Source organism: Bos javanicus, chromosome 5 (assembly GCF_032452875.1).
Source record: "Bos javanicus breed banteng chromosome 5, ARS-OSU_banteng_1.0, whole genome shotgun sequence".
NCBI classification, from domain to species: domain Eukaryota; kingdom Metazoa; phylum Chordata; class Mammalia; order Artiodactyla; family Bovidae; genus Bos; species Bos javanicus.
Window position 1 is genome coordinate 1795119 of NC_083872.1, and position 23723 is coordinate 1818841.

The 23723-nt window shown below is 38.0% G+C and overlaps 1 protein-coding gene across 1 annotated transcript; it reads left to right on the forward strand.

Annotated features, from left to right (window-relative positions):
• Window positions 1-45: 45 nt before the first annotated feature.
• THAP2 (THAP domain containing 2) lies at window positions 46-16207 on the forward strand. Its single transcript, XM_061415519.1, has 3 exons — window positions 46-132; window positions 7416-7611; window positions 12229-16207. The coding sequence occupies exons 1-3, from the start codon at window positions 62-64 to the stop codon at window positions 12610-12612; spliced, it is 651 nt and encodes a 216-aa protein (XP_061271503.1). The 5' UTR covers window positions 46-61; the 3' UTR covers window positions 12613-16207.
• The last annotated feature ends 7516 nt before the right edge of the window (window positions 16208-23723 follow it).

The window sequence follows — 23723 nt, forward strand, 5'->3', positions numbered from 1 at the left end:
AGCGTAGCATCCCGTGCCTCAAATCAGGCTTAAGACAGCGCCGAATGAGGTGTAAAGGGAAATGCCGACCAATTGCGCCGCGGCGGGCTGTGCTACTACCTACAACAAGCACATTAACATCAGCTTCCACAGGTAACCTGGGCAGGGAGTGGGGCTGACGGAAACGGGAGTTCCTACACTGGGTATCACTTGTGTGAGAAGAACAAGAGGATTCTACTAGTTCTAACTTAGCTATTAAGTAGCAGGGACGCATCATTTTTGGCTTTTGTGTTTCTCAAATCTGTCCAGTTTTTCTCTCCCTTCGGGGAAGGTTTACTCAAGTTCTGTACAGTGATTAGTCCTTCTCTAGAAAGCGACAGGAGGATATCTTAATTTTCTGCTTTTTTATTTCTTATGTATTCGACCACGTCTTGATGTTAATGACGCCATAAGAGGAAGCGAGATCTTCCTTTTCAAGTCAGCAATCACCTAAAAAGCGGACTACGTTCCCGTTATAACTAGTCAGTTCTCACTAGCTATATTGACATGGGAAGCGTTTAAGATTTCTGATAGTCACATACGGTAACTGCGGAGAAATTGTCATTAATAGCAGTAGAATTAAGCTATGTGAATGAAAATGGAAAAGATAAGATTTCTATTCTTACTAGAACAGAGTAGTATACAAAGAACCCAGGTTACGTTCTTCGTTCGTTTGCTGAAAAGCAGTCAAAATTCTTTAATTCTGTCAAATCAGAACACTGGAAAGCACGTTGAATACTACATGAAATAATGACTCGGTGAACATTTGCCTTCTCTGCAAGTGCGTGCCATATGCTTGAAGAAAAGAAGCATTCAAAAAGTTAAGTACAAAGAGTTCTGCATTTATATACTTTGCAACTTAATAAGATCTTAGAATTCAGAAAATGATATCCTTGACCTTTCTTCCCACCTCATTATGACTAAATGTACCCCCTATTAAAAGTTACCACTTAAAAAACAAAATCCTTGTGGTGTTTATGTTTTTCATGTATGTCATGAAAATGTAGTGCTTTATTCATTGATGTATCTAATGTATTAAAAAGCAAAGATATTACTTTGCCAACGAAAGTCCCTGTAGTCAAAGCTATGGTTTTTTCAGTAGTCATGTATGGATGTGAGAGTGGGACTATAAAGAAAACTGAGCACTGAAGAATTGATGCTTTTGAACTGTTGGAGCATCAGTGCGTTGGAGAAGACTTGAGAGTTCCTTGGACTGCAAGATCAAACCAATCAATTCTAAAGGAAATCAGTTCTGAATATTCATTGGAAGGACTAACCCTGAAGATGAAGCTCCAATACTTTGGTCACCTGATGCGAAGCACCCTGATGCTGGGAAAGACTGAAGGCAGGAGAAGAAGGGGAGGACAGAGAATGAGATGGTTGGATGGCGTTACCAACTCATGGATATGAGTTTGAGCAAGCTTGGGGAGTTGGTCATGCACAGGGAAGCCCAGCATGCTGCAGTCCATGGTGGCATCATGGGGCTGCGAAGAGTCGGACACAACTAAGTGACTGAACTGAACTGAATATGTGCCAAGCTCTTAGCACCTGACACGGTGCTAAGGATCCAGAAAATTCTTAACCTTCCTGGACTTGGAATAAGAAAGACAGACATAAATAATTATGGTTAAATGCCACAGAAGAGACTTTCAGGGAGTCCTAATTTAGCTTTGGAAAGTCAAATAACACTTCTCAAAGGATGTGAAATTTCAAATGAGAGCAAAAGATGACATATATCTGGTCCTGTACAATACTTTTAAGGATTTTCTGTTTTATCCAGTGAGTTCTTGAGTAGCTATGGAAGGCTTACAAAGAATGGAGTGATTAGATTTCCATATTAAAAAGCCCTCAGGCTGCAGTGTAGCAAATTACAGTGCTACCTAAAGTGCTGGTTCAGCATCATCATGAGATGAATTTGACGAGAAAGGAGCTTATTACAGAATGTTAGCATACCTACTATTTCACAGGGAAATCCTGATGCAGCTCAGTGGAACTAAACAATGTACTTCTGATGCTGACACAATCAGCCCTAGATTGATAGAGAAAAAAGTTAGGACCCTGTAATAAAATAAGGGAGACTCAGTGGCCTAGACTAGAGTAGTACTGAGAGTAGGGATGGGAAGAAGTGGACAGATTTGAGAAATGTTTGAGGAGAAATTATTGTATATGGTAATTTGATTTGGAAAATGAGGAAGAGGGTGGAGTCACGGCACCAGCAAGGAATGTTTAGGAGATGTGTCATGGTACACTAACACACCTCCTTTCCACGTTTGACCATTTGCTTGCTATGAAATTAACATATTCATGTGTCACCTCAGAAGTTTAGGCCTTAAAATAGCATTATTCATAATGAAATTAATTCCTATTTCATAATTAACATTTAATTCACTCCTTTCCTAGGCCATTGGTAGACTCTATCCCCCTATACAACTTACATTGCCTAAACTTATTGTCCCCATTTTTCTTCTCTCTTCCTCAGCCCATTCCAGACTGAGTCTCCCCAGTAATCTTTGGAAACTGTTCTTGCTAACATGAATTGTCACTCCTACATCTTTTTTCATGGCATGTGATCATTTCCTCCCTGAAATACTCTCTACTTTGAATTATTTGACACTAATTTTGTGATTTTCATCTTACTTCCTTGGCCTAACTTCAGTCTCCTCTACCACTCTATCGCCTAGCCCATTCTCATCAAAAGGATTGCAGCTGTTCCTATGGTCTTGGTTAATATTTACTTGTTGATGCCTCCTAAATGCCTCCTAAATTTGTACTTCCAGTCCAAATCTCCAATGGGTTTTAGACCTTTAGATGAAGTGTCTCAATTATTTCCCCCATCTCTTCAGTTCCTCACATTCAGCACACTAAAACTGTACTCTTGAACTTGTCCTTCCCCAAAAACTACATTTCCCATATTCCCTTTCTCATAAAAGGAAACACCAGCCACCCAGAAGCTGAGAGGTTATCCTCCCTTGACTTCTTACCATTCCCTCTCAATTGAGTATTAAAACAACTTCTTAAGTGGTTCACTGCTTCCATTCATGTCCTTCTAACTGCTCTTTTATAGTAAATGGTGTGTTGCTAAATGTTTAACAACAGGATCTCCGGGGAAGGGCAAAAGCCCTGATTTGTAGTGTTTGTCCAATTTGCAGGATATAAATACTCCCAACCATAACTGGTTTTAAGCTACCAACATGACATCACTGATAGTGGAGTTGGGAAGAAATGTACAATATTACCCTATTCTGTATCATTTATTTCATACAGGTTTCATACATATAAGTAACCTAAGAGTGTAGATAATAGTAAAATAACTAGGTGCTGGGTTTTTAATATGTATTACCTTTGTTTTTAATCTATTTAAATGCAGACTTACATAATTTTTAATCATGGCTGTGTTTAACAACCAGTTAAAACATTTTCTGTTAACAGTCACCTCTAAATTAGGTTCTTGATGACTTACCAATACCATTTTGGATAAAATTCAAAATCACTCTTTATCTTAGCAGGCCCTCCATCATCATTTCATGTCATAACACTTCCCTGTAGCCAAGATACTCTTTTCTTCACTACTACCATTTCCCTAGCTAATTCCCATACTCTCTTAAGGCTTCTTGATGAAATTAGCTCTTCCTATTATGGTTCCATGCAATCCTGTACTTACCCTTTTCTAAGTTCATATAATTACGCTTGTAATTACATTTGTAATATTGGGTTGGCCAAAAAGTTCATTCAGGTTTTTCCATAAGACGCTATGGAAAAGCCCAAATGAACTTTTTGGGCCAACCCAATAATAAAAACTATTTATTTAATATTTACCATGTACTATACACTGGGCTGGGCTTCTCTGGTGGCCCAGATGGTAAAGAGACTGCCCGCAGTGCAAGAAGCTTGGGTTCGATCCCTTGGTTAGGAAGATTCCCTGGAGAAGGGAATGGCAACCCACTCCCGTATTCTTGCCTGGAGAATCCCATGGACAGAGGAGCCTGGAAAGCTGTAGTCCATGAGGTCACAGAGTCGGGTAGGACTGAGCAACTAACACACACACACGCACTGAGCTAAGCATTTACTCACATTGTCTCATTTAATTCCTAGAACCCCACTAGGTTCATTATTACTCAACTTTATGGGTGATAAAACTGAGGCCTAAAAAGGTTAAACAACATCCTTAAAGTCACCCAGCTATTATATGAAGGATCCAGGATTGATACCTGGTTTGATTCCAGAGAAACTGTTCTTGGCCACTCTTTTCTGCTACCTCAAGCTGTTTGATTCTGTACCTTCCTCATTACAGTATACCCTCAAAAAAGGGGGATATCATAAAGGTAGGTCAGTTTTATTTAGCACCATGTCTTCAGTGCCTAGGACAGTGCTTGGAATGTTAGAGACATTCAGTTATTTATTAAAGACCCTAGCAAAGTAGCACTGTTTAAAATACTGAGTGATTTTCCAAAACATCTAATGCTTCTGAAAGCCTGCTTCTATTTTTGTGTAGAAAAGAATATATCCATCTATTAACACTACTTCACTTATTTAAAACTAATATTTACAGGATTTATTATTACTTAAACTCAGCTTACAGGCTGTTTCACTCACCCTTTGGGTTTGCTGGGAAAAAATCCAAACAACATGTGAAAAACATAATTCGGGTTAATCTTTATAAAACATTATCCAAACTAAAATATAAAATTGTTGATTATTCTTATTTTATTTCAACACAGATAATCTGAAGATTATTTAGTAATGCCAAACTAACTCCACTAGCTTGTGTATTCATTGATTCACTCAGAAAAGTTTATTGAATGCTTACTTAACAGGATAAAGTAGTGAAATAAACAGCTTCTAACCAGGAGAAACCTGTGATCTAGTGGTGGAGATAGTAAACAATTGGAATTCAGTTATATTTGTACTATATGATACAGGAACATCTAACCAAGTCTTCTGATCATGAAAACTTGTTAGGAAAATGAGTATTATTTAATACTATTATGTAAGTACTATTATTTAATAGTACTCAGTACTATTAAACTGAGTATTAAACGAAGTAGAATTTGATGAAGTTAAGGTCCAGTTGGAGGCATTGATTTCATTATTTAAAAAAGAGCTAAAGGTGGGTATGAAAAATAATATCTGACAGTCTTCATATATCTGAAGAGTCTTATACAAATACTAATACAATAGTACTAGAGGGAGGAGGGTTCAGGATGGGGAACACATGAGAAATAAAGGAATAAAAAAAAAAAAGAATGAAGATGTAAAGTATTTAATATTACTGGTGATAAAAAAGTGACAGTAAACACCCTTACTATAAAAAAAAAAAAAAAATAGTACTGATGCTGCTGCTAAGTCGCTTTAGTCATGTCCGACTCTGTGCGACCCCACAGACGGCAGCCCACCAGGCTCCCCCATCCCTGGGATTCTCCAGGCAAGAACACTGGAGTGGGTTGCCATTTCCTTCTCCGATGCATGAAAGTGAAAAGTCAAAGTGAAGTCGCTCAGTTGTGTCTGACTCCTAGCGACCCCATGGACTGCAGCCTACCAGGCTCCTCCGTCCACGGGATTTTCCAGGCAAGAGTACTGGAGTGGGGTGCCATTGCCTTCTCCGATAGTACTGATAGTACTTTTTTATTCTGAGCCTTTATTGAGGTCCCAGCAAGAAGTGTGCTAATGAATTAATAGCTTAATTTTTAGCTCAGTCCTCAGGAGGATTTTCAAATCATTAAATATTGGAACAGAGCTTTGAAGTGAGAATACATTATTGTTAAGAAGTGAGAGCTAACAGAGTAGATTACTTCTCCATCAGAAGTGTCTAATGAAATAGAATAAAAGTACCTTACGACAATACAGGAACTGTAGAGTGACATACAAATGCTGCCTTCAGATCAGGGTGTATTTGAGGTTGTGGGGAATGGGGACATGAGATGGCAGGGTGTATAGGTAAACCTGGGCTTTCATCACTGTGCCCCTCCCTGCTGGTAATTTGAGCAACCCTAGTATATCTAATATAGCCAAAGCTGTTCTAGTGAATCTTCAGCTGGGGGCTTTGGAGCCACAGGATCTTCTAACATAAATTTAATGGTTCTTTTTAGGCACTAGTGAGTTCATAATTAATACTTAAAGGATAAGGTAGTCAAACTAAAGAGTTCAGTTCAAACTTATTGCGTGTGAATGTTGATTCTTCTATTTCCAAGTCCGTCAACACAGGGGCTTCCCTGATAGCTCAGCTGGTAAGGAATCTGCTGCTATGCAGGAGACCCTGGTTCAATTCCTGGATTGGGAAGATGTGTTGGAGAAGGGATAGGCCACCCACGCCAGTATTTTTGGGCTTCCCTGGTGGCTCAGCTGGTAAAGAATCCACCTGCAGTGCAGGAGACCTGGGTTCAGAACCCCTGGGTTGGGAAGATCCACTGGAGAAGGGAACAGCTACCCACTCCAGTATTCTGGCCTGGAGAATTCCGTGGACTCTGTAGTCGATGGGGTCACAAAGAGTGGGACACAACCAAGCAACGTTCACTTCACAGCACAGCTGCCTTCAGAATTTTTAGAAGTCCCTTATATTTTTCTCTTCCTTAACAGCTGTACACTGGGTGATATCACTGTATTTTATGTTTGAAATAAATAGGAAAAACATTCCAACTGGCTTGTCATTAGTGTTTTACTTCTTGTAGTAATTGTGCTTTCAACTGTACTACATAGCTTAAGAGTTCATTTTTCAAAAATATATGCAGTTTAACTTCATGAAAGTAGTATAGTATAGTATTAATTTATATATTCTATATTTATAGTAACTAAGCACATTTTTGTTGAGTCCCAACTATTTGCAAGGCAATACCTAAGTGGTAAAGATAGATAAAAAGATATAATGATCCGTGTCCTCAAGAAACTGATCATCTTTCATTTCACTGGAAATTTTTTAAAATGAAAAATTACAAAGCATGTGGTAAGTATCATAATGAACACAGAGGGAGGAATACCAGAATCTGTCTTGATAAAATTTAATCTGTGGATTATCTGAGTTGTCTTGACCATGTATATCAACAGCAGATCAAATCATTGTGAAATGATTCCTGCTTACAATGGTTTCACATAAATTTGAATTGTTTTACTTATTTTTTCTCCCTTGTTAAGGACTAGTTTGGGAAAAAATGTCTCTTTTTAAGACCTTGAAAAACTGATCTACTTAAGTTAGTTTTTTATTAAGTTTTAAGAACTTATAAAAATGAACATGAATTGGTTTCTGTTCCAGTGTTTGAATATTAGAAATTTTTAATTTGTTATATAAATGGAAGACATTTTAAATTGTCATTTTTCAAAATTTCTTTTGACTATTTAGTGCAACCAGAAGTGTGTGATAGTTGGAATTTGAGTTGCCCTTTTTTTCTTTTTTTTTTTTTTTTAAGGTTTCCTTTGGATCCTAAAAGAAGAAAAGAATGGGTCCGCCTGGTTAGGCGCAAAAATTTTGTGCCAGGAAAACATACTTTTCTTTGTTCAAAGCACTTTGAAGCTTCCTGTTTTGACCTAACAGGACAAACTAGACGACTTAAAATGGATGCTGTTCCAACCATTTTTGATTTTTGTACCCATATAAAGTCCATGGTAGGTAATGCTGCTTTTCTTTAACTCCATTTTTAGAATCCATCCTTTTTTGTTTGTAAAATGGAATGATTCAGAATATATTGAAATTCAAATATAATACTGTAGCTCAAGGAAGTTGGAAAATTGCAGTAAAGATGCAGGCTAGAATTAGTGCTCAGATCTCCTGATTCTATTATTCTTTCCCCAATCCAAACTGTTTTATCATATCGGAATTCTACATTATTGTTAATTCTTATCAATAACTGACCCATTAGTTAAACTGAAAAATCTTAATGAAACCTCTAGCATCATTCTGCCCTGGTTTTAGGATGACATACAAATAATGTGTGATAAGTGCTTTCATGGCAGCACACCCAAAGAATACCAGAGTCAGACCAAAGAATATAAGGTCAGAGGGAGGCGTAACAGAAAACTTTGTAGAACTCCAGCATTTAGATTGGGTTTGAGCTTGGAGTTTGGAACTTAGGAGAGAGTTCTTGACCTTGCACAGGGCAGCTGCAGTAGTACAAACAGAATAAAAACTAATGAGTTGAGGGATGAGTGGAAAATAAGTATGAGCAAGTGATACTTATTTGTATCTTATTTGAAGGAGAAATTTATTTGAAGGAGAAATTTAAGGTATAGTATGAATGGATTAAAACAATGTTTTATCTACTCAAGGAAGATCTGATCAGAAAAGAGAAAAGCTAGCTGCGAAAGACAGGGTCACTGAAATGTTAAGGGGTAGAATGAACAAAAAAAATGTAAAAAATTTAGCTTTGAAAAAAAGGACAGATATCTTTTCCTCTGAAAGAGGAAAAAAAAAACTGCTTTTCTTGAGTTATTTTTGATGGGTAAATTTGTAAATCTACATGGTTAATATCTGAATGGGAGAGAAGAGAGAGGAGATTGTGGTAAACTAATTATTAATGTTAACATCACAGATATTAGAAAAGCTCCAGGATGGCAAGCATTTCACTTCTGAATCCTCAACCTCAAATAGTGCCTGGTACATAGTACACACTCAGATGTTTGTTGAATTTGAAGTATACCTTGGTTTTGACACTTTGATCATTTATTCTTTCAACAGATATTTACTAAGCTTTACATATGTCGAAATCCAAGTTAGATGCTGGGAATATAAAGATGAAAATGGAGCTCCTGCCAGTTGTTTTAGGCAGAAAGAATGCCAGTTTTTAGGTTTCATGAGGACAGGAACCATATTTATCTTACTTGTTCACTGTTGTGTTGTTTCAATAAATGTTTGTTGAATGAATGAAAGACACAAAGTTATGAAATTGATGACATAATGTGGGAACTAAAAGTGTTTTAATATTTTTGGAATAAAAATTAGGATGGTGAATGGCAGAATGGGGTGAGATCCTAAATGGTATAGTATGCCATGTAAAGATTTTTTTGTTCTTTAGAAAATAGGCAAAGAAGAATGTAGCCAGTATTAAAACATCAAATCTGTTACAAAATTATGCTAGTGGCAGAAAATAGATTCAGTTCAGTTTAGTCGTGTCCGACACTTTGTGACCCCATGAACCGTAGCACACCAGGCCTCCCTGTCCATCACCAACTCCCAGAGTTCACTCAAACTCATGTCCATCGAGTCGGTGATGCCATCCAGCCATCTCATCCTCTGTCGTCCCCTTCTCTTCCTGCCCCCAATCTTTCCCAGCATCAGGGTCTTTTCAATGAGTCAGCTCTTCTCATGAGGTGGCCAAAGTACTGGAGTTTCAGCTTCAACCTCAGTCCTTCCAATGAACACGCAGAACTGATATCCCTTATGATGGACTGGTTGGATCTCCTTGCAGTCCAAGGGACTCTCAAGAGTCTTCTCCAACACCACAGTTCAAAAGCATCAATTCTTCTACGCTCAGCATTCTTTATAGTCCAACTCTCACATCCATATATGACTACTGGAAAAACCATAGCCTTGCCTAGACGGACCTTTGTTGACAAAGTAACGTTTTTACTTTTTAATATGCTGTCTAGGTTGGTCATAACGTTCCTTCCAAGGAGTAAGCGTCTTTTAATTTCATGGCTGCAGTCACCATCTGCAGTGCTTTTGGAGCCCCCAAAAATAAAGTCACCCACTGTTTGCACGGTTTCCCCATCTATTTCCCATGAAGTGATGGGACTGGATGCCGTGATCTTAGTTTTCTGAATATTGAGCTTTAAGTCAAGTTTTTCATTCTCCTCTTTCACTTTCATTAAGAGGCTCTTTAGTTCCTCTTTACTTTGTGCCATAAGGGTGATGTCATCTGCGTACCTGAGGTTATTAATATTTCTCCTGGTAATCTTGATTCCAACTTGTGCTTCTTCCAGCCCAGGCCTTTTCATGATGTACTCTGCATATAAGTTAAATGTGCAGGGTGACAATATACAGCCTTGACGAACTCCTTTTCCTATTTGGAACCTGTCTGTTGTTCCATGTCCAGTTCTAACTGTTGCTTCCTGACCTGCATACAGGTTTCTCAAGAGGCAGGTCAGGTGGTCTGGTATTCTCATCTCTTGAAGAATTTTCCACAGTTTGTTGTGATCCACACAGTCAAAGGCTTTGGCGTAGTCAATAAAGCAGAAATAGATGTTTTTCTGGAACTCTCTTGCTTTTTCAATGATCCAGCAGATGTTGGCAATTTGATTTCTGGTTCCTCTAACTTTTCTAAAACCAGCTTAAACATCTAGAAGTTCACGGATCACGTATTGCTGAAGCCTGGCTTGGAGAATTTTGAGCATTACTTTACTAGCGTGTGACATGAATGCAATTGTGTGGTAGTTTGAGCATTCTTTGGCATTGCCTTTCTTTGGGATTGGAATGAAAACTGACCTTTTCCAGTCCTGTGGCCACTGCTGAGTTTTCCAAATTTGCTGACATACTGAGTGCAGCACTTTCACAGCATCATCTTTTAGGATTTGAAATAGCTCAACTGGAATTCCATCACCTCCACTAGCTTTGTTTGTAATGATGCTTCCTAAAGCCCACTTGACTTCACATTCCAGGATGCCTGGCTCTAGGTGAGTGATCACACCATATTCCTGATTATCTTGGTTGTGAAGCTCTTTTTTGTACAGTTCTTCTGTGTATTCTTGCCACCTCTTCTTAATATCTTCTGCTTCTGTTAGGTCCATACCATTTCTGTCCTTTATCAAGCCCATCTTTGCACGAAATGTTCCCTTGGTATCTCTCATTTTCTTGAGAGCTCTCTCGTCTTTCCCGTTCTACTGTTTCCCTCTATTTCTTTGCATTGATTGCTGAGGAAGGCTTTCTTATCTCTCCTTGCTATTCTTTGGAACTCTTCATTCAAATGGGTATAGCTTTCCTTTTCTCCTTAGCTCTTCGCTTCTCTTCTTTTCACAGCTATTTGTAAGGCCTCCTCAGACAGCCATTTTGCTTTTTGCATTTCTTGGGGATGGTCTTGATCCCTGCCTCCTGCACAATGTCACGAACCTCCATCCATAGTTCATCAGGCACTCTGTCTATGAGATTTAGTCCCTTAAATCTATTTCTCACTTTCACTGTATAATCATAAGGGATTTGATTTAGGTCATAACCTGAATGGTCTAGTGGTTTTCCGTACTTTCGTCACTTTAAGTCTGAATTTGGCAATAAGGAGTTCATGATCTGAGCCACAGTCAGCTCCTGGTCTTGTTTTTGCTGACTGTATAGAGCTTCACCATCTTTGGCTGCAAAGAATATAATAGATCTGATGTCGGTGTTGACCATCTGGTGATGTCCATGTGTAGAGTCTTCTCTTGTGTTGTTGGAAGAGGGTGTTTGCTATGACCAGTGTGTTCTCTTGGCAAAACTATTAGCCTTTGCACTGCTTCATTCTGTACTCCAAGGCCAAATTTGCCTGTTACTCTAGGTGTTTCTTTACTTCCTACTTTTGCATTGCAGCCCCCTATAATGAAAAGGACATCTTTTTGCAGTGTTAGTTCTAAAAGGTCTTGTAGGTCTTCATAGAACCGTTCAACTTCAGCTCTTCAGCATTACTGGTCAGGGAAATAGATTAGTGAGGATTAAAATGAGCCCAGAGATCAATAAAGTTTTTAATATATTCAAGCTAGACATGAATGATATGGGCCTGATGTGGGTAGTAGCATTAAGAATGATGGGAAGATTCTAAACATCCTGATGAGATATTTAGGTAGAATTAATAGGAAGGACTTGATGACTACCTGAATGAAAGAAATTAAAGGGAAAAAAGGGTCCTCGGGTTTCTTATCTGGACAGAAGTTTTCTAGCCAGATCTTAAATCCTTGATAGTATGATATAACTGTGCATAATTAATAAGTAAACCTATTCAGGAGCTTGATTCTTAGGTATGTCTTTATTAAGTAGGATCACAGGTCTGAAATATTAATCAAATTGAGAGAATAGTATTTAAAAAGAGATCAAATCAGTATCACAAATGTCTAAATGCATTCTATATTGGTCTTGGTGAGAATATTGCAAATAAAAATTTTAAATCTATAGAATCATATTCAGTTATTTGAAAGAAACCTGGGAAGGGCATTGTCTGGTTCCAAAAAGAGCAGTTTAAGTACTGTTATCCAAAATTGGACAGAATTTGCTTTTTTGTGATATTCCATAATTTATATTCAACCCTCTGATTTTATTTGGCTCAGAAACTCAAGTCAAGGAATCTTTTGAAGAAAAACAACAGTTGTACACCAACCGGACCATCTAATTTAAAATCAAGCATTAGTAGTCAGCAAGTACTACTTGAACACAGTTATGCCTTCAGGAATCCTATGGAAGCAAAAAAAAGGATAATTAAACTGGAAAAGGAGATAGCAAGCTTAAGAAGGAAAATGAAAACTTGCCTACAGAAAGAACGCAGAGCAACTCGAAGATGGATTAAAGCCGCGTGCTTGGTGAAGAATCTGGAAACAAATAATGTATTACGTAAGGGCACATCAGAATACATTTTACCAGCAGCCTTAAACAGTCTTGCTTTGGAAGATTTCAAGATTCTTGAACAAGATCAACAGGGTAAAACATTATCATAGTTCTCTAAATCTGAAACAGACCAAGAGTACGTTCATTTAGGATTTGTTACTTAAACTCCATTCTATTCACAAGTAAAGACAATTAAAGAAATTATTCCAAAATTGAGTAGTTAATAAAGTTTTACTTGAAGTAACAACATTACTGTATAATTTATGAAGACTTGATTACAAAAAAATGGAGAACTTTCTATGAAACATTTAAATGAGAATAGAAGTGCCTTATTGTGAGAATTACATACTTAAAACTTTTGCTAGAAAACTTAATATTTGTAGAATGTTTTGTGTTTTTGTTTTTTTAACCTCTTTAAAGAACAGTCTATTACAAGTAATGTTTTTAATTTATATTATAAAAAAATTTTTTCCTGTACCAAAGTTGGGATATTACATTCTAAGTAATTTGCCTAGTAGGGATTAACTGACATATAACTGTAAAATTGTTCAGTTTTTTATTAATTGAATTATTGTTATTGGCACTGTGATTGGGAAAAATTATAGGGAAAAACCCCCTGAAATACAGGGCAAATTATTTTATTTAAACTTTCTATATCTTCTTATCTGTAAAATAAGCTAATCATGGCCTCCATCATAACAAAATTAGCTTTTGCAATATCTGGTAAAATATTTTGAAAATAATATTTTCAAATGTAAAGTACCTTTGAGTTATCCAAGTACCTCAGGCTTCTAAAAACTGGTAGCTGGTTATAGTCACCTTCTGAGAAAATATGCTATGAAATAACACAGAGATTGAGATCTAGCTTTTTACTTTAACTGAACACAAAGATAAATATACCACATTTTTCTCATAAATAAAAATACATTTTCAGTTTCAAAGTTGATGCATTAATAGGCAAACATGCTATAAAGTTTCATGTTAGAAATACTCCCTCTATCACCACGTGTATTGATACCAAAATTCTTAAGCTTTCTTTTTTTTCTATAAACCCATAATAGAATCGAATTATGGAAAAGTACTTACCAGATTGTATCTCCACAGCTTATAACCTAAAATGGAATTAATTTATCTTACATATCAGTTTGCTTTTTATCTCTTTTAGTAAGTAGAGTAACCATACTGCATAAGGGAAATGAAGTGTAGATCTCTATAAAAATTCTTGTGTCTCTGATAAAGCTATACAGGTGCTAATTATTTTACAACAGAATTATTTTATCAGAACTCTTCTTATAGTTTCCACTTGAACAATTAAAGGGTTTGCCTTATTTTGCCAGATAAATGTTTAGTAAGAGCCCTTCAAACAGCTTTGGTCAAATCATATAAAAATTTATTAATGAACAATCAGGTTAACCAGGCCTAACTTGAGTTTCTGACAACAACATATGAAAGTACCATATATATAATCACATATTACTGTAAATCTTTCCCATAAGGTCATGGCTCCTTGATAAAAAAGTTTTTATAACATTTGCTTAAATCCTAGCAACAGTCTTTTTAGATTATTTACACCCTTTAACTCTACTAGAGGCACTCCTACTAGAGTGTTAGGAGTGCCTACTAGAGTTAACAAAAGCAGTGGTAGGAAAGATCTCTTTTAGTTTACATCAGGCACTTAAAGTAAATATTTAAGAAAATCCTTTTGTGTATAGTGTAAACCTTGTTAGTCATGTTATCTTTAATACTGGATTTCACTTCTTGGAATTGTCCTTTCATGTTTTCAACTGTCTTTATGTGGTTTCAAACATAATCATCAATACTTACCATTTCTGTACTTCAAAATAAGTTGGGTACATAATCATTTAAACATAAACTATGTTTTCCAAACATAAACTCTCATGTGGTTCACCACCCCTCCCCAATACAAAACAAAACACCAATGCAGGCTGATTCCCATGTACAGTAGTACCTTAATATCTTAATATAACATTTTTTAAATCACAAAAATGAACCATTATAAAATACAACAAACTTTTGGCACATTAACTTGACTTCATTATTATTTGAGAGCACTGAATAAACTACCACTCAGTACATTTTTTGCTGTTTTTTCCCCATGGCATTTTCATGTCACTGTTCTGATAACATGCTACAAACTCTGTCTGCATCAAGTTATGTTAACATGTATCTGTCTGCCTTAAAACTACTTTCATTCATAGAGAAAATCAAAGGAGTTTAGTTTTACTTTAAAAATTAAAGGAATCTTTTAAAATCCTGTTTTCAGTTTGTTGATAAACTTATCACTTAGCCCGTATATCATGAAACTCATCAAAATTATAGTAGCTCTTTGTCCTCTGCTGTACACATATATCCTGTTTTATGTCCATCATTCATGCTGTGTCTGGTAGGCACTAACCTTTACAGAGAACCAGCCAAAGGCTAGGAATTTGATATAAAGATGAATATGACATGATTTTTCTGCCCTTAAGTTGCTCAAAGTCTTTTGAGAGAAACAAATATTATTTATAATACAATATGATAAATGCTATGAAAGAGGTGTGTGTGAAGTGCTTTGGTAAATGCCATTAAATTGGAATTTAATGAGAACATGTAAACTTTAGACCTTTTTATAATAGTTTTCTTTTGAAATAAATGGATTTCTTCTTATAATGACTTACCAAAGGAGATTTTGTAGAACATGGGTGTTAAGGTGAATTACATAGTGTTTATTTAATGAATTGTAAAACTTTCCTCCCATTAAAATGAACACTGAACAAATTTGTTGTTCATGATATCTTGTTAAAAGGCAAACATAACTAAGTGAAATATTATATCAAAGACAAGATTGGAGTTTGATATTTGATATTTTTACTAAACAACAAGCCCTACTATCACAAATTAAAAAAAAAAAAAAGTTTTAAATCAGAGTCTTCAAGTTAACAATGCACTATGGCAACAATTAGTTCTCTTGTTCTTTACAAATATTCTGTGTGGTAGGCGGTGTTATCTCTAATTTATAGATGAAGAAATCTTTGTTAATGTAATTATTCAGACATTTATAATGTATCTGGCACAAAGGGAAGAAATGCAGTGATCAAGAAAGTTCTAGGTTGAACACTGGTCTTCAGCCTCCAAATCCTATTCTCTGACCTCTACATTATAACCCTCTGTTAACTACATCATTAAAATAGGGCAGGTCATGTGTTTCAAAAAACTAAAAAAATATTGTGTGTATAAATATATATAGATACATAGATATACAGTAAAGACAGTCTGATCATTGTTGATCTCTTCTAGGTAGACTTTATAATGCTGGGGTTTTTTTTAATCTCACTTCTCAATCTTAGAATACGGGTAAATTGTAATTTTGGTATAATATAGAAAATGGTTCCTCTTTATGTCAGATTATGGGATTCTTTTGGCATTTAGACGTTGAAAACTATAAAATTAAGGAATTTATAATATATTAAACAGCTGCGTATTGTTTTCACACACAAAAAAATGTATTCTGAGTATGTTGATTCTAAAACTTTTCTAAGGAAATTACTGTCATGCCTATTATTTCTAAAATATGTACATAAACATTTCCGTGGAAATCCTTCCCTTAAATTGAACCCCTGAAATACTTTAATAGAAGTCCCTCTCCTTAAATTGAAGCAAACTGTAAGCAAAATAAAGATATGTAAAGCCTAGAAGAGGAATTATCATTTCATTTTATGGCTCAAATTATATCTAAACATACATTATAGTTTATTTTCACTGTTTTAAATACTGGTTATACAATCTACACCAGAAATATGAAGGGCTATAAAAATTTATGTCTCTCCTCACAATAATTTGAGGCTCACACACTCAAGATTGTAGATACACTTGAGGTGAAAATCGCTCAGTCGTGTCCGACTCTTTGCGACCCCATGGACTGGAGCCTGCCAGGCTCCTCTGTCCGTGGAATTCTCCAGGCAAGAATACTGGAGTGGGTAGCCATTCCCTTCTCCAGGGTATCTTCACAACCCAGGGATTGAACCTAAGCCTCCTGCATTGCAGGCAGATTCTTTACCGTCAGAGCAACCAGGGAAGACCATAGATATCCTTCAGGTCAGTTCAGTCACTCTGTCGTGACCGACTCTTTGTGACCCCATGAATTGCAGAACACCAGGCCTCCCTCTCCATCACCAGCTCCCGGAGTTCACTCAAACTCATGTCCATCGAGTCAGTGATGCCATCCAGCCATCTCATCCTCTGCCGTCCCCTTCTACTCCTCCCCCCAATCCCTCCCAGCATCAGAGTCTTTTCCAATGAGTCAACGATTTGCAGGAGGTGGCCAAAGTACTGGAGTTTCAGCTTTAGCATCAGTCCTTCCAAAGAACACCCAGGGGTGCTCTCCTTTAGAATGGACTGGTTGGATCTCCTTGCAGTCCAAGGGACTCTCAAGAGTCCTTCAACACCACAGTTCAAAAGCATCAATTCTTCGGTACTTAGCTTTCTTCACAGTCCAACTCTCACATCCATACATGACCACTGGAAAAACCATAGCCTTGAGTAGATGGACCTTTGTTGGCAAAGTAATGCCTCTGCTTTTGAATATGTTAATCTAGGTTGGTCATACCTTTCCTTCCAAGGAGTAAGCGTCTTTTCATGGCTGCAGTCACCATCTGCAGTGATTCTGGAGCCCAGAAAAATAAAATCACCCATTGTTTCCACTGTTTCCCCATTTATTTCCCATGAAGTGATGGGACCAGATGCCATGATCTCAGTTTTTTTAATGTTGAGCTTTAAGCCAACTTTTTCACTCTCCTCTTTCACTTTCATCAAGAGGCTTTTTAGTTCCTCTTCACTTTCTGCCGTAAGGGTGGTGTCATCTGCATATCTGAGGTTATTGATATTTCTCCCAGCAATCTTGATTCCAGCTTGTGCTTCTTCCAGCCCAGGGTTTCTCATGATGTACTCTGAATATAAGTTAAATAAGCAGGGTGACAATATGCAGCCTTGATGTATTCCTTTTCCTATTTGGAACCAGTCTGTTGTTCCATGTCCAGTTCTAACTGTTGCTTCCTGACCTGCATACAGGTTCCTCAAGAGGCAGGTCAGGTGGTCTGGTATTCCCATCTCTTTCAGAATTTTCCACAGAAGCACGCTGGCTATGACGGACCACGCAGAAGCATGGCTGAGAGGAGCTACCCCTCACCCAAGGTCAGGGGCAGCGGCCAGGAGGAGCTACCCCACGTCCAAGGAGCGGTGGCTGCAACTGTGCAGGAGGGCGCAGGAGGGCCAAGAGGAGCTACTCCACGTTCAAGGTCAGGAGGGGCAGCCGTGAGGAGAGATAACCCCTCGTCCAAGGTAAGGAGCAGCGGCTGCCCTTTGCTGGAGCAGCCGTGAAGAGATACCCCACGTCCAAGGTAAGAGAAACCCAAGTAAGACAGTAGGTGTTGCGAGAGGGCATCAGAGGGCAGACACACTGAAACCATAATCACAGAAAACTAGTTAGTCTAATCACACGGACCACAGCCTTGTCTAACTCAATGAAACTAAGCCATACCGTGTGGGGCCACCCAAAATGGGCGGGTCACAATGGAGAGGTCTGACAGAATGTGGTCCACTGGAGAAGGGAATGGCAAACCACTTCAGTGTTCTTGCCTTGAGAACCCCATGAACGGTATGAAAAGGCAAAATGATAGGATACTGAAAGAGGAACTCCCCAGGTCGGTAGGTGCCCAATATGCTACTGGAAATCAGTGAAGAAATAACTCCAGAAAGAATGAAGGGATGGAGCCAAAGCAAAAATACCCAGTTGTGGATGTGACTGGTGATAGAAGCAAGGTCTGATGCTGTAAAGAGCAATATTGCATTGGAACCTGGAATGTTAGGTCCATGATTCAAGGCAAGTTGGAAGTGGTCAAACAGGAGATGGCAAGAGTGAATGTTGACATTCTAGGAATCGGCAAACTAAAATGGACTGGAATGGGTGAATTTAACTCAGATGACCATTATATCTACTACTGTGGGCAGGAATCCCTTCGAAGAAATGGAGTAGCCATCGTGGTCAACAAGAGTCTGAAATGCAGTACTTGGATGCAATCTCAAAAACGACAGAATGATCTCTATTTGTTTCCAAGGCAAACCATTCAATATCACGGTAATCCAAGCCTGTGCCCCAACCAGTAATGCTGAAGAAGCTGAAGTTGAACGGTTCTATGAAGACCTACAAGACCTTTTAGAACTAACGCCCAAAAAAGATGTCCTTCTCATTATAGGGGACTTCAATGCAAAAATAGGAAGTCAAGAAACACCTGGGATAACAGGCAAATTTGGCCTTGGAATACAGAATGAAGCAGGGCAGAGGCTAATAGTTTTTCCAAGAGAACGCACTGGTCATAGCAAACACCCTCTTCCAACAACACAAGACTCTACACATGGACATCACCAGATGGTCAACACCAAAATCAGACCGATTATATTCTTTGCAGCCAAAGATGGTGAAGCTCTATACAGTCAACAAAAACAAGACTGGGAGCTGACTGTGGCTCAGATCATGAACTCCTTATTGCCAAATTCATACTTAAAGTGAAAAAAGTAGGGAAAACCATTAAACCATTCAGGTATGACCTAAATCAAATCCCTTATGATTATACAGTGGAAGTGAGAAATAGATTTAAGGGACTAGATCTCATGGATAGAGTTGATGAACTATGGACAGAGGTTCATGACATTGTACAGGAGACAGGAATCAAGACCATCCCCATGGAAAAAAAATGCAAAAAAGCAAAATGGCTGTCTGGGGAGGCCTTACAAATAGCTGTGAAAAGAAGAGAAGAGAAAAGCAAAGGAGAAAAGGAAAGATAAAAGCATCTGAATGCAGAGTTCCAGAGAATAGCAAGGAGAGATAAGAAAGCGTTCCTCAGCGATCAATGCAAAGAAATAGAGGAAAACAACAGAATGGGAGAGACTAGAGATCTCTTTAAGAAAATTAGAGATACCAAGGGAACATTTCACGCAAAGATGGGCTCGATAAAGGACAGAAATGGTATGGACCTAACAGAAGCAGAAGATATTAAGAAGAGGTGGCAAGAATACACAGAAGAACTGTACAAAAAAGTCTTCATGACCAAGAGAATCACGATGGTGTGATCACTGACCTAGAGCCAGACATCCTGGAAAGTGAAGTCAAGTGGGCCTTGGAAAGCATCACTACGAACAAAACTAGTGGAGGTGATGGAATTCCAGTTGAGCTATTTCAAATCCTGAAAGATGATGCTGTGAAAGTGCTGCACTCAATATGCCAGCAAATTTGGAAAACTCAGCAGTGGCCACAGGACTGGAAAAGGTCAGTTTTCATCCCAATCCCAAAGAAAGGCAATGCCAAAGAATGCTCAAACCGCACAATTGCACTCATTTCACACACTAATAAAGTAATGCTCAAAATTCTCCAAGCCAGGCTTCAGCAATACATGAACTTCCAGATGTTCAAGCTCATTTTAGAAAAGGCAGAGGAACCAGAGATCAAATTGCCAACATCCGCTGGATCATGCAAAAAGGAAGAGAGTTCCAGAAAAACATCTATTTGCTTTATTGACAGTGCCAAAGCCTTTGACTGTGTGGATCACAATTGATATGCTTACTACAGCATTATTTGAATAACAAGGAAATAAGATTATTTTATTAATTTTCTGATTATTAAATATTATTTATACTTTAATTTTAAAAACACTATCTTAAACATTCACTAAAAGATATTAAGCAAACGATAATGAACATGATTCCTGTCCTCAAGTCTGTAGGGAAAAGAATATTCCATTTTTTTATTTCTCCCCTACCATCTCCCTATTGTCCTTTTACAATAAGTTGAATCTAAAACAACATATCAGTCTTAGCTGCCTAGGCTTTTAAAATTTGTGCTCCAAAAGTTAAAAAAAAATAAAAAAACAACTTTGGGTTCAACTTCAAGAAAGCAGATAGGTGCCTGTCTTTTTCTGTTTATTTAAGTAGTTCAGTTCAGTCGCTCAGTTGTGTCCTACTCTTTGCATCCTCATAGACTGCAGCACACCAGGCCTCCCTGTCCATCACCAACTCCTGGCGTTTACTCAGCCTCATATCCATTGAGTCGGTGATTCTATCCAACTACCTCATCCTCTGTTGTCCCCTTCTCCTCCCACTTTCAATCATTCCCAGCATCAGGGTCTTTTCAAATGAGTCAGCTCTTCGCATCGGGTGGTCAAAGTATTGGACTTTCAGCATCAGTCTTTCCAATGAATATTCAGGACAGATTTCCCTTAGGATGGACTGGTTGGATCCTCTTGCAGTCCAAGGGACTCAAGAGTCTCTCCAACACCACAGTTCAAAAGCACCAATTCTTTGGTGCTCAGCTTTCTTTATAGTCTAGCTCTCATATCCATAGATGACTACTGGAAAAACCATAGCTTTGACTAGAAAGACCTTTGTTGGCAAAGTAATGTCTCTGCTTTTTAATATGCTGTCTCAGTTGGTCATAACTTTTGTTCCAAGGAGTAAGCGTCTTTTAATTTCATGGCTGCAGTCACCATCTGCAGTGATTCTGGAGCCCCCAAAAATAAAGTCTGTCACTGTTTCTGCTGTTTCCCCATCTATTTGCCATGAAGTGATGGGACCAGATGCCATGATCTTAGTTTTTTGAATGTTGAGCTTTAAGCCAAATTTTTCACTCTCCTCTTTCACTTTCATCAAGAGGCTCTTTAGTTATTTCAGACCTTGTGTTCTCAAAATCCTCCATTCTCATGAATGTTTATTTTCATGCTCTTAACCACCAAATCTTTATATATTGCCTGTACTTTAGCTTTGTCATATTAGCAAACTCGCTATGTTTTTAAGTATTAGCTCTGATGCTCCCACTCTGATACTTTCCTATAACATATCAAAGTGACATAAGCACTTCTCTCCTTAAGTCCTGTTTTATGCATAACTTGGATAAAGTCATCATCTCATTATTATTGTCTACACATCTATTTTCATTTTCTGTGTTTCTTCAAGGCTCTGTGTGTGTTTTGTTTAGGCTTCAGGGTCTGACATGTATATGTGAAAGTGAAAGTGTTAGTTGCGCCGTCCTGGCCAACTCTTTGCGACCTCATGGACTATGTCGCCAGGCTCCTCTGTCTGTGGGATTGTCCAGGCAAGAATAATGGAGTGGGTAGCCATTCCCTCCACCAGAGGATCTTCTAGACCCAGGGATTGAACCCAGGTCTCCTGCACTGCAGTCAAATGTGTATGTGTGTGATGGTTTAGGCCTGACATGTATATTTTAGCCATTAGCACATTTAGATTTCACAAAATCTAAAACACTCCTTTGGCTTAGATTCAAAGTGATTGTACACAGAACACACTGATATTTTCCTAGCATCAGTTGAGTGGTTTTTGCCAGCAGGATGATTTTTACAATTGGTGGTGGCTGTTTAGTTGCTAAGTCCATGGGATTTCCCAGGCAAGAATACTAGAGTACTATGTATCAAATGTTTACCCCAGAAAATGTTTATGTCAAAAACCACATAAGTAGGTATTTACATTGTGAAATTTAAAGATTATTAGTCCAACAATCAACTTTCAGGCTGTTGCTCTGATTATTATAACAATTATCAAACTGTGAGGGTTTATGAGGGAAGGAAATCTGTGGTAAAACAACTCTGTTGGAAACATTTAAACAAAAGTGTTCAGTTTCTTAACTTCTCAGAGCCTTTACTGCACTCTCCCAGTCCTTTGAGGAAACAAACCTCATATCTGAACCTTAAATTTTATCGGAGGTATTTTGGAGGACTTCCCTCCTGGCTCAGACAGTAAACAATCTGCCTGCAATGCAGGAGACCAGTCGATCCCTGGGTCGAGAAGATTCCTTCAGAGAAGGGAAAGACTACCCACTCCAGTATTCTTCCCTGGAGAATTCCATGGACAGAGAAGCCTGGCAGGCTACAGTCCATGGGGTCCCACAAAGAGTCAGACACAACTGAGCAACTAATACTAAGAATATTTTGGAGGGAAGGTGGGGGGGTCGCGTATGTAATAATATCTTGAGCATAATTTAGAAAATGCTTACCCAGAAATTCTGCTAGAGATGGCTTTTAAAGCAAATAGAAAAAGACTTTGTTGAAATATTTTCAGATTATCAAAGTCTATAAACATTATCAGATTGTAAAATGATGTTTCTTTTTAAAGAATATTTTAATTATGTCAATTCCCCCAAATTGTTTCAGCTTTAAGAGAGAATAACTTATTTTATGAAGAACAACAGCAATAATTGGACTTCCGGAATAAATGGAAGAGCACTATTCATTTGAAGAGTCAATCACAGATACTGTTATTTAATCTGCAAATTTAGCTAACATATTCATGAGAGAGAAAATCATCCCTGACAGTCAGGAACTAGCCTGACACAGCTGGACTCAGTGTTGTCTAAAGATGGTCAGACACAGGTTTCCTACTGCACATAAAAATCTCATAGAACAGGATCGGGCAAGAAGACCCTGCAACCATACTGATGTGAAGGGGATAAATAAGCAATACCAGTTCATAACTTTGTCTAAGCAAAGACAAAAACAAGGTCACTTATTAATAATAACTACCAGGTAGTCTAGTATCACTATGATTGGCCAATATCCTTTCTGAAGTAATCCAATTGTTTACCTGTGCTGAACAGACCCAGACTAAAGTGGGAACATCATCTCTGCATAAAGACTATATATGCATGTAGTGAAAGAAGTCCATTACTATTTAGTCCTACTTCACAAATGTGGTTCTCAGGTAATTAATCAAATGCTTCCCTGGTGGCTCAGCTGGCAAATAATCCGCCTACAATTCAGGAGACTGCTTGGATTCCTGGGTCAGGAACATCCACTGGAGAAGGGATAGGCTACCCACTCCAATACTCTTGGGCTTCCCTGATGGCTCAGCTGGTAAAGAATCCTCCTGCAATGCGGGAGACCTGGGTCCGGAAGATCCCCTGGAGAAGGGAAGGGTTACCCACTCCAGTATTCTGACCTGGAGAATTCCATGGACTCTGTAGTCCATGGGGTCGCAAGAGTAGGAGAGGACTGAGCGACTTTCACTTACTTTCCAAAGGAAAGCGTTTTAAATAGTCTTTGCATATAACACTGTTTTCAAAAAGTAATTACTCTTAACAGGTTAAAACACATTTGGGTACTACGTCTGAAAATGAGTTGCTGCTGCTGCTTACACTGTCAGCAATTAGCGGGAAAACTTCAGA

What these genes read in the sequence shown, in the direction of transcription:
- THAP2 (XM_061415519.1), top strand. Translation starts at nt 62, where the DNA reads ATGCCGACCAATTGCGCCGCGGCGGGCTGTGCTACTACCTACAACAAG. An exon ending in ATTAACATCAGCTTCCACAG is followed by an intron (nt 133 to 7,415) that starts GTAACCTGGGCA and finishes TTTTTTTTTAAG; the next exon opens with GTTTCCTTTGGATCCTAAAA. An exon ending in GTACCCATATAAAGTCCATG is followed by an intron (nt 7,612 to 12,228) that starts GTAGGTAATGCT and finishes TATTTGGCTCAG; the next exon opens with AAACTCAAGTCAAGGAATCT.